A 12276-nucleotide genomic window follows, 5' to 3' on the forward strand; every position below is an offset into this window, starting at 1 on the left:
GTAATGTATAAAAGAAACTTTCCATTCACTTATAATTTCAAAATAAAAATAAGACTCCATTTTATAGTCAGTATTGACTTAAATGGTGTATGTTTTTCAATTATATGTATCAAAATATTATGTGATTTAGTAAATATTTATTTCACTACTAATGCTGATTTCTTTCAATTTTTAAAAAAGTTATCAAAATCTTTCTTATGAGCTCATTTACTTTTTTTGGATCATCAGACAAGATTTGTTAAGATTATAAAAAAGTATGGTTCAGATAGTATTGAGAACAATCTATGAAATATCCAACATATTTAATTCTTTAATTGAATTTGCAGAAAGATGCTACTGCCTCATTTAATACGATTGAGGACTCTGGGGTTAATGCTAATTTGGTGAACGCTGTATTTGATGCCTTACTTAACACTGTAAGTATTGTTTATGGACATATCCCTGTGGTGTAACTTTATGCTGTTATTTATTGCACAACTTTTATTTTTAAAAAAATATTTATTATGATTTTTAATTTATGTGTATGTCTGTGTGAATGTATGCTGTATGTGTAAGGTGCCTACAGGGTCCACCAGAGCATACCTGATCCCCTGGAGCTGGAATTACAGGTGGTTGTCAGCTTCCTGTGTGGGTACTGGGAACTGAACTACTCAGGTCCTCTGGAAGAGGAACAAATGCTCTTGACCGCTGAGCCATCTCTTCAGCTCCTCTATTTTGATTTTGCAGCCACTTAGTAAGATAATTTCAGTAGAATTTCTGATACAATTTTATGATCAATAAAATTGACATTTTCAAAAAAATCGAGTTATTCTTTTTCTAATTAACTGAGAATGAAACAGAAACTACTTCTTTATCCAGTCTGTATTTAGGAAGACTTTCTAAACTCATGTTTCACTTACTCATGGAAAGGATGTTGCTTGTGTCATTCTCAAAGTTTAGTTCTGAATCCGTCACAGGAAGTCCTTAACACCATCTCAGATTTCTTGAGTAGAAATTGACTTTTTCTTTATTTTGCTAATGTAATTAATTATATACTTTTATTTTCAAAGTCAAACCACCTTTAAAAGTTGGAATAAATTCTACATGGCCAAGGTGTATAATTCTTTTTGTATGTTTTTGGCTCTGTTTGCTAATATTTTATTGAGTGTTTTACATCTGTGCTTAAGTGAAATATTGGTCTGTACCAGTGGTTCTCAACCTTCCTGCGATCCTTTACTACTGTTCCTCATGTTGTGGTGACCCCAGCCATAAAATTATTTTCATTTCTACTTCATAACTATAATTTTGCTACTGTTATGAATCATAATGTAAATATTTTTGGAGATAGAGGTTTACCAAAGGGGCCATGACCCACAGGTTAATAACTACTGGTCTGTACTTACGATTTTGTTTGGGGAATGAGGGTAAAATATTTTTTCTTTTATTTGGCTATTCAGTTCTGAAGGTCATTCTTGAAAACATATGTACACATAACATTCATTATACAGACTAAGCAGGTTATACTTAGGGGGGTTGTGTGATATACATATACACATGTAACAATGAAAAAGAAACCATGAATTTGAAAGTGAGTGAAGAGGGCTATATAGGAGAGTTTGGAGTAAGAAAAGGGAAGGGGAAATTGTAGTGATATTTCATGTGTATTTTAATAAATAAAGCTTGCCTGAAATCAGAATGCAAAACAGCCACACTGGTCAGTCATACAGACCAGGTAGTGGAAGAACTCACTTTTAATCCCAGAGGCTGAGTGGGGTGGTGCACGCCTTTAATCCCAGCACTTTAAAGAGGAATATAAAGCAGGATGAGACAGAAACTCTCTTTCAGCCTGAAGGTTTCATAAAGGTAAGAGCTCTCTAGTGGCTTGGCTACTTTTCTTTTCTAATCTTCATGTTGAACCCCAATATTTGTCTCTGGGTTTTTATTATTCATGCTACATAGAATGATATAATTATAATATTAAAATAAAAGAAAATGTAATTTTTATAGAACATAACTTGATTGCACTTTCTAAATTACCAAGCATGACTTGTTAGGATTAAATGCATCACAAATAGCCAGGTATAATTGTACATACTTATAATACCAGCACTTAAGAAGCTAAGGAAGATCAAAAGTTCAAGGCCATCCTGGATTACATACTGAAACCTTTGACACACAAAAAGGTATAACTTGAATCTGTATACATATCCAAAGTATATGCCAGCCATTTCAAGTTAGTAAACACAATACTGTTGAACTTGTGTTCATGATTTTCTCCTCTAAAGGAAAGAAAAATGGAATTGTTTTTAGTTATATAAGACTGTTGCTGGTCATCAAAGGATCACGTATATATTTCTGCAGATTGTATCTGTGACTCCCAGAAAGCAGTCTCATAATAATCTACATCATTAGTATTCCCTGGAGTTCTCAGATGTGAAATGGATACTGCTGTTCCTAGTACCTTTCTACAGTCACCAGGTCTGCTTGTAATTATCCAGATAGATCTGTGAATAAAATGAATGTAAAAAATCACAAAATATCCTAGCCATTATTTTATCTAATTATTTTTTTTGCCTCCAGCCTCAAGATATTCAGAAGTCTGTATTGAAGGGAATCATTAACAGCCTGTTACGAGAATGGAAAGGGTAATTGTAACTTGCCTCTAATCTGTATAGATAACTTAGATACGTATCTCATGTATCCTTAATATTTGTATGTTTTACTCTTAGGAAGTATCTTAGATGTGCTTTAATATTGACATGGATCAGAAAAGAGCACAGAATACTTGAAACAAAGCTGTTTAGTTTACTGAGATTTGTGATTTCTTGGGATCTGTAAATAAGCATAAGGAAATCAATGAACCTTCGAAGCTGAATGTAAATATTTTTTGTGTATAGGCACATGTGCTATGCAAACATAGGATGAGTACTAATCAATAACCTTGCACTTCTTATAGCCAATAAAATTTTCTCAGAGAATACATTACTAGCCTTAAAGAAAACTCTTAATACTCAGGAGAAAACTCAGGTAAGCACCTCGGGCCAAACTGGGCCTTGACTACTTCCTGAGCATAACAAAAGCATTATCAAAAGCAGAAGACAGGCTCATAGATACTTTCTGTTGGCTGTGCCTAATAATTCATGTAAACATAAACGACACTGCTACTTTGTTGACGTACAAGTAGAATGGAAAAGACTTGATGCAAAAGTAGTGGATAAAAAAGCCAAGTCCTGAGCATATAGCATTCACTCAGCAGACTTCAGTACCCTCAGAAGTGCTAATACCTGACTTCTGCCTTTAGTCTAGGGTTCAGTCAAGATCTGGATTACATATGATTTTATGTCCATGAATCATATTTAAATTAGAAGGTTCCTTTTAAGCATATGAGACAATACACTATAGAACTTGAACATGTGAGAAACACCGGTTAGATTTGAAACTAAACGTCTCCTACAAAACTGATGTTAAAAGCCGGGCGGTGGTGGCGCACGCCTTTAATCCCAGCACTCGGGAGGCAGAGGCAGGCGGATCTCTGTGAGTTCGAGGCCAACCTGGTCTACAAGAGCTAGTTCCAGGACAGGCTCTAAAAAAGCTGCAGAGAAACCCTGTCTCGAAAAACCAAAAAAAAAAAAAAAAAAAAAAGAAAAGAAAAAAAAAGAAAACTGATGTTAAAATCAAGATTAACACTGAAAAAAATACTATTTTTCATGATGCCCAAAGTAAAATTCTTGTAGTTAGCAGCTAGATGGGAATGGTTTATAGGCATATATATATATATATGAATACAGTTCCCCTCCCTCTACTCCTCCCAGTTTCTCTCTACTTCTCTTCTTTCCCTTCCAGATCCACTCCCCTTTCTGACCCTCATTAGAAAAATAACAAACTTCTAGGAGAAAACAACCAAACATAACAAAATAAGTTATGTTATGATAAAACAATAACCATCATATTGAAGTTGGACCAGCCACACCAATAAAAAAAAGAGCCAAATGAGAAGGCACAAGAATCAGAGACCCATTCCTCTACACATTCAGGACTCATCATAAAAGCGCTGAACTGAAGGATACAGTTTGTATGCAGAGGACTTGGCGCAGAAATATGTGGCCTCTGTGATTGCACCTTCAGTCTCTGAATTCTTATGAGCTTTGCTCAGTTGTTTTTAGAGGACCTGGTTCCCCTGGTGTCCTCCGTACCCTTTGTCTCCTGCACTCCTTTTGCCTTCCCTTCCATGGGGTTCTCTGAATTCCGAGGGGAGGGGTTTGATGGAAACATCTTGTTTAGAGCTGTGTTTCAAGGTCTCTCTCACTTTGTGTAGTAGCTGGCTGTGGGTCTGTGTATTTATTCCTATCCGCTGCAAGAGAAGCTTCTCTGATGATGGCTGAATAAGGCACCAACCTATGAGAATATCATTAGGAGTTATTTTATTGAGAAAAGAAAAAAGACAAGTAGTATTTGGTTTTACCATAGGTCTCTGAACTATCTGGTGTCTGGTCCTTGGTTAAGGCCCATCCAATGTCAGGTATGGTAGATTGGGCCTTAAGTCAAATCTGACATCAGTTGGTTAGTCCCACAGGTTTGTAACAAAGGCTTTATGGTTGAGTTGGTGTTTAGGTTTCTTTTTTGGTAGCCTGCAGAGTACCTGTTAGTTCTCTTATTTCTCTGTTCATTTTTTTGTCTGACTGACCTGTCCAGTGGTGAAATTGGAGTGTTGAAGTCTTCCACTGTTAGTGTGTGGAGTTTAATGTGTGATTTAAGCTTTAGAAGTGTTTCTTTTATATATGAGGGTGCCCTTGTATTTGGGGAATAGATGTTCAGTATTGAAATTTCCTCCTGATGGATTTTTCCTGTGACTAATATGAAATAACCTTCTTTGTCTCTTTTGATTGATTTTAGCTTGAAGTCTATTTTGTCGGATATTAGGATAGCTACACCCGCTTGTTTCTTAGGTCCATTTGATTGGTATAGTTTTTCCCAACTTTTTACACTGAGACGATGTCTGTCTTTGAGGTTGAGATGTGTTTCTTGTATGCAGAAGAAGGATGGATTCTGTTTTTGTATCCAGTCTGTTAGCCTGTGCCTTTTTATAGGTGAGTTGAATCCATTTATATTAAGGGATATTAATAACCAGTGATTGCTGTCTCCTGTTAATTTAGTTTTCATTGTTGGTGATGTTAATTTGTGCGTTTTTTCCCTCTTTGGGATTTGCTGCTCTGAGACCATCAATTGTCTGTGGTTTTGTTGGTGTAGCCAGCTCCCTTGGGTTGGGGTTTTTCTTCTAGTATTTTGTGTAAGGATGGGTTTATGACTAGGTATTGGTGAAATCTAGTTTTGTCATGGAATATCTTGTTTTGTCCTTCTATGGTGATTGAAAGTTTTGCTGGGTATAGTAGTCTGGGTTGGCATCCGTGGTCTCTTAATGTCAGCATGACGCTTGACCAGGACCTTCTGGCTTTCATTGTCTCCTCTGAGAAGTCAGGTGTAATTCTGATAGGTCTACCTTTATATGTTACTTGGCCTTTTTTCCTTTGCAGCTCTTAATATTCTTTCTTTACTCTGTATGTTTAGTGTTTTGATTATTATTTGGCGAGATAACTTTTTATTTGGATCCAGTCTATTTGATGTTCTGTAAGCTTCTTGTATCTTCATAGGCATATCTTTCTTTAGGTTGGGAAAGTTTTCTTCTATGGTTTTGTTAAATATATTTTCTGTACTTTTGATTTGAACTTCTTTTCCTTCTTCTATACCTGTTATTCTTAGATTTGGCCTTTTCATGGTGTCCCATATTTTCTGGATATTTTGGGTTAAGCTTTTGTTAGATTTAATGTTTTCTTTAACTGATGAGTCTATTTCCTCTATTGTATCTTCAGCGCTTAAGATTCTTTCTTCCATCTCTTGTATTCTGCTGTTCATGCTTGAGTTTGTGGTTCCTGATCGTTTTCTCATGAATTCTGTTTCTATAATTCCCTTGGCTTGTGTATTCTTTATTGTCTCTATTTCAGTTTTCAAGTGTTGAATAGTTTCTTTCATATGTTCAATTTCTTTTCTTGTTTTTTTTAAGGGATTTGCTGATGTCTTTCAATTTTTGTTTTGTCTTTTCCTCCATTTCTTTAAGGAATTTCTCATTTCCTCTTTAAGAATATCAAACATTCTCTTGAAGTTATTTTTAGATTATTTTCTTCTGCTTCATCTATATTTGGTTGTTTAGGTCTTGCTATTGTAGGGTCTTTAGGTTTTACTGGTATTGTATTGCTCTTTGTGGTGTAGTGTGTGATCTTACCTTTTCTACTCATCTTTTCCTCTAATAGGTGTGGTTGGGGCTGTCTGAGATTCTGTTGAGTAATCTTCTAGGTGCCAGTGATTCCAAAGCTCAGATGGTTGTTCCTTGTGGTACAGTCAGTGCCACAGTTCTAGTTACCACCCCGTTGGTTACTCCACGTTCCTGGAGATAGCTCAGCACTCCTGTGCTTTGCCCTGCTCCCTTGGAGTTTGCTGTCTCAGGCCTACTTTGGCCTAGGTTACTGGCTTTGGCCTGTTTCTGTAAATCCTGGTCTGGATCCCCTCCTGTAGAAGTCCCAGGCTTTGAGTTGATCCTGCAAAGGTTTCTGGCTCAGGTCTACTACCTCGGAGTTTCCAGACTCAGGTGTGCCCAGAACTACAGAGGACCTGGCTCAGGCTTACTCACTCAGAGGTCCTAGACTCACGCTCAGACCCACAGGGGTCCTAGCTTAGGTCTATTCCCTTGAAGGTCCCAGATTCACATCCGAACCCTCAGCAGGTTCTGGCTCTGGCTCACTCACTCAGCGCTTACTCCCCTGTACCTGTTCTGGTGGAGATTGCTGTCTCTGGACCAGTTTATTCCTGTTATTCTTATGCTTTGTCTTTTCATAGTGTCCCAGCTTTCTTGGATGTTTTTGTCAGGAGTTTGGGTTTTTGTTTGTTTGTTTGTTTGTTTTGATTCAACTCTTTAGCTGATGTTTTCATTTTTCTATTGTATCTTCAACACCTGAAATTCTTTCTTCTATCTCTTATATTCTGTTGGCAAAGCTTGGTTCTATAGTTCCTATTCAAATTCTTAACATTTTTACTTCCAGAATTCCTCAGTTTGGGTATTCTTTATTGATTCTACTTCCATTTTTCAGATATTTAATAATTTTATTCATTTCCTGCCACTGTTTTTTCATAGATTTTAAAATGTTCTTTTTTTTTCCTTTTTTTAAAGATTTATTTATTATGTATACAGCATTTTTTCCATGCATGCCTGCAGGTCAGAAGGGGGCACCAGATCTCATTACAGATGGTTGTGAGCCACCATGTGGTTGCTGGGAATTGAACTCAGGACCTCTGGAAGAGCAAGGCCATACTACTCTTAAGCAGCTGAGGCCATCTCTCCAGCCCTTCATAGATTTCTTGAAAAGATTTATTCATTTCCTCATTCCTCACACTGGTTTGTATTTTCCTTCCTGGGATTTCTTTTTAAAGGGATGTAGTAATTTCCTCTTTAAAAGATTCCATGTCATCTTCATACTGACAGTTGTAGGATCTTTTTCCTTATGCTTTAGCTATGTTGGAAAATTCAGGGACCTGCTTATTGGAAGGTTTCCTGACATTTCTGGCCACTTCAGGAATGGCCTGTAAGCAGAAGCACATTTTCTTCCTTTAATATAAAGATAAATATTAAGTAAAAATAATCTGTGTTAAACAAAATATATTTTAAATTGTTGATTATTTATTCGACTTTTAATCATTTCCATAGTTAGTCTTTTACCTTAAAATGCTATAGCTCTCTGAGGAATTTGGGATTTAGGGGTATTTAGAACTAGCCTATTTCCCAGGATACTAGAGATATGTTACTCTCTCAATAAGAATAATGCCTGTGAATTAAATTCATTTTGGCTTCTCAGTTCTTGGGAAAACATGTAATGGTCATGTCTTTGTTAGATACTATGAAATTCAATTGTCATTTGTAATCAGTCATGCATGTTCCTTTTTCAGCCCTCGAACAAAAGATGATCTTAGAGCATATTTTATATTGTTACAGGTAAGTGAGAATTGTTGAATTCATGTCAGTCTGCATGTACAAATTAAATGATAGCAGATAACTATTACTTGTCAATTGTATTAATACTCTTCAGAATAATAGTTAGCTTGCAACCCAAAGACTAACATTGTAACAAACACCGAGAAGCTAAATTATGTGAGGACTTAAATTATTAGTGAGGTCTTGCCTACTTTCCATGGTGTCCTAGGAACAAAGAGAATGGATTGTTTCTTCCCTCTTCATTCAAACACTTTTCCTTTTACTAACTGGAACAGGCTACAGAACTTCCCCATGTCCCAGTTTCTAAGTTGTCCATATTGTTCATTAATGTTCATTAGAATTCTGATAGAAACAATCAAAGTTGTTACTATTTGTTCTAAGGCAAAATGATACTTTGCTTCCTCATGAGAGAGATACAGATCAAAAAGTATAAAAAGCAATTTTTATTTTAATTATTTTGGAAAATTATATTATTTAACACATTTGCATCATTCTTTATAAATTTACCAAGTTGTCCAGGTATATTGACTCATTTAAAAGTAAAAAAAAAATATTAGCATTTAATTCAGTATTATGATTACCATTATTATATTTCAATAAAAGAAACATGGGAACAAAATAAAAACCAAAAAACAAAAAATGGGAAGGGAGAAGACCAAGGGAAAAGATAAAAGAAATAAATGAGAAAAGCATCAAAACTAGAAGAAAAATAAAAACAATGCAGAGAGAAAAGCTACAAAACAACACTGTGAAGCTCAGCTGTCTTAGAGGAGTGTGTTAGTCAGCAGTCAGCTCTGCTCACACATCACCCGTTCCCCAGAGCTGTGGCTGGAGTAAGATCAGCACACAATTCACTCCTGTGCATCAGTTTTGAAAAACAGTGTTCTTTTATCATTATCACAATTGGATCAATTTTTAAGGATTATTTTTACATTTTATTTGTGCTTGTACATTGCTTTGTGTGTTGAGTGCCCATGAAGATTAGTCACATGCCCTGGAACTAGCATTGTACACATTCTGGTTCTGAAACCAAACTCAGATCCTCTGGAAGGCAACAGACCCATCTAAACCCACCAGGCCATCTCCCCAGCCAGCACCTGATTCCAATAATAGTTACCTTTACAGACATTTCTGAAATGTACACTGTAAATAAAGCATCAGCTTTTTGAAAAGATAAACGTGGCCTTTGCTTTGTTGTGAAACTCTTGCAGTCCTTTAACATGGAAAAGTTGTCAGAGGACACGCTTGTTCTTTGTGACATGTGCAGCTGACCCATTTCCCCGTGCAGAGCTTCACAGCTGGCATTTACCATGGTGTTTCCTTTGTAAATCCAGAAAACCCATATTATTTTGTTGTTATTTGATTGGATAATAGTGATTACCAGTATTTATGAAAGATAAACCTAAGCACGTTACGTAATCTTTTTTAAAGCTCAAAACAACTCTTTGAGGCAGATAAGATTTCCATCTTTTAACTGAGGGAATTAAGAATTAAAAGTTTTAAAACCATGCCTAATGACACACAGCTAATGTGGTAGATTGACCTCAGAACCCGATTTGCTGTAACTCCAAAGCCTGTGCCTTGTACTGCAGCAGAACCAGTCCCTCGCTTAAATAAATGACAATCACTTGTTTTTAAGAGAAATGCAGAAACTCAAAATGTAGCTTCCTGAATTTGCCACTTAAACTCATTAAGCTTTATGACTTTCCTTGTAACACAATTTTAACAATAACGTTATCTTTAATATCTTTTTCAGATCCTCAATTTAATATCACATCTACATACGTCATCTTGCTCATTTGCTACGACAGATAGCTGCTCTAGTGGAAGCTGACCACCATTTCCTAGTTCACTGGCTTACAAAGTAAACCTTCTGCAGTACTAAGCTGTTTCAGTCTCTCAGTTTCAATGTGATATTATTAATTTTGTGATAAACTGCTGTAAACCTTTACCATATTTGAATGTTTTAAGATTTTAAGGAATGATGGTTTATTCTTTGAAATGTTTCAAAAGCCAGTTATGAAAATATATGATTTAGTAATACATAAAGATACATAAAATCTATTTTTAATCTAAGTATAATGTTTTGGTGAAAATTGTAAATATCATTTGCAATTTTTCTATGGCACATTTCTGTTTTTTTTATACAGCTCAACTGATTTGTTCACCCATTGTTTCATTGTGTATCTTTTTATTTCTTCTGTTTATAAACACATCTTATTATTTATGTAATGCTTTCTCTTTGCCTTATGAAAAATACAAGATTTGGCAAAAGCACATTCCTTCTTCCCTCCAGAAGTGTATTTACAATTAATCAGAACTTTTCTCTATGGTGGATAGAACTAAAAGGGCAAAATATTCCAAAATGAGAGCTCAGTGCAGTCAGTTGTCCATTCCTTCACACTAGCCGTGTTTGCAAAGTCACCATCAGATGAACCTGCAGACACCACCACCACCGAGCCTGCTCAGGGGCCTCTTACAATCCTGTCCTGCTCACCAAGCATCCACTTTATGATTGCTAATACTTGACTTCATTCCATGTAAGTGATGGTTACATTGAGGTCATGACGGTTGCACTATAAACCATGCCAGTATGGCTGTAACACATACATTTTCTTTATACAACACACCACAGCATCCTTCTTGTTCATTGGAACTAGCAAGCACTTAATTATTACACATTGTGGATTTGGGGTTTTTGCTTTTGGTTTTTGAAGACTAAAAGACTCTCACTCTGTACCTCAGGCTGGCCTAGAGCTTATCATGTATCCCAATGGACTGCTAATTCACAATCCCCCTGTCTCAGCTTCCCAATTATAGGGTTACAGGTAGATACTGCCCATGCAAAAAAAAATCATAAAAGATGAAAAACATTTATTAGACTGTAGAAAGGACACTTGGTTCCAGTTATGAGAACCAATGCGCGCGTTAAAGCACTGCCTTGCTGGCCCTCATTTGTGCATGCCAGACACTCCACATTCTCACCATGATTTATGTCCACAGAACAACCATATGCAAGCACAAGTGCTGACCTGTGGTGTAAGGGATAAGTGTTAGCATACAGGTTAGTCTTCAAGTGCAGGATCTGTGAATCATGAACTGACTACTGAAAGCTTAAATTACATTAATGACACTACAGTAATATGGGTGTTTATTTCTTACTTTGAGAAGCAGTATCCATGATAGGGGTTTCATATGTTTTGAAATGTGTGTCAACTTAATAAATATAATTTGAGAGAATGAATAGTCTATATTCTGTGTGGCATAGGATGTAGTTTGATCTCTAGAAAAAATATTTTGACAAAATAGAAATGAAATTTTGATTGGAATTATTTCAAAATCTTTGCCAGATTATCCCAGAAGAAATTCAACAGCTGGTAGAGAGGTTCTGCAGTTTGTTCCCTGCGTCTGTTTCCTCCCGCGAAGCCAGAAGAGTTCCCACCTCTGACAAAAGTGTTCCTGGTGGGATTCCCATCAGCCTCCAAAGTGCTGGCTTTGCTCAGTAGGTGTCAGCTGGTCTCGCGCCTCACGCGCCTCGGGAGAAATAGCAGGGTATACCTTAAGTATCTCTGAGTGCTAGGGAGGCAGCTTTAACTTGTAAACCATTATTTGAAGAAAAAATTATTTCCTGTTTTGTTTATAGAATTTTACATTATATAATTTTTTAATTTAAAAAATTTAAATTTATAAAGCTGGGAAAAGCTTTGTATTCTTCTCCAGTATTTTATATTATGGTCTTAAGTCAGAATCTGATCCACTAGTACTATTCCTGAGAAAACATGAACCTCCCACTAATTACGGAGGAATCCTACAAGGGACACACTGGTGGAGAGATGGTGATTAGGTGACCATCTGCACTTAAACATTTTTATGAGTCCGTCATCACACTTTTTTTTTAAAGTAAGAAATAGCTGCATTTTGACCATAGTGTTAAAAATGGCTTTTTTTGTGGGAACTTGCAAAACGGAGTTTAAATTAAAGCTGCAAATGGGGCATTTAAGTTAAAGCTAAGCCATAGATGCTAAATAATGTGTTTATTATTAGAATGGATCGGCTACATGTTGAAAAAGAGCGCTACATGAGAATTTATCTTCACAGATACTGCCAACAATTTGGTTCATCCTCCCCTTATTCCTTACCAAAACAACGATTTCTATAATTCTACCTTGGATCACATTGATCTCATGGAAGAGTATCATACTTGGCAGAGCTTTGGAAATTCTCACAGGTATGGTCAACAGCTCATCTATCTAACAAAA

At 36.1% G+C, this 12276-nt stretch overlaps 1 protein-coding gene across 1 annotated transcript in view; it reads left to right on the plus strand.

Moving 5' to 3' along the window:
• The window catches only part of Hectd2 (HECT domain E3 ubiquitin protein ligase 2), a 68708-nt gene that overhangs the window by 34731 nt on the left and 21701 nt on the right, over positions 1–12276 (plus strand). Inside the window, 7 exon segments of the mRNA XM_038311918.1 lie at positions 327–416; positions 2560–2624; positions 7972–8021; positions 9774–9806; positions 9809–9881; positions 11368–11519; positions 12116–12245. Of these exon segments, the coding sequence (XP_038167846.1) occupies positions 327–416; positions 2560–2624; positions 7972–8021; positions 9774–9806; positions 9809–9881; positions 11368–11519; positions 12116–12245 (593 nt within the window).

Source organism: Arvicola amphibius, chromosome 1, assembly GCF_903992535.2.
Source record: "Arvicola amphibius chromosome 1, mArvAmp1.2, whole genome shotgun sequence".
In the NCBI taxonomy this organism is placed as follows: Eukaryota; Metazoa; Chordata; class Mammalia; order Rodentia; family Cricetidae; genus Arvicola; species Arvicola amphibius.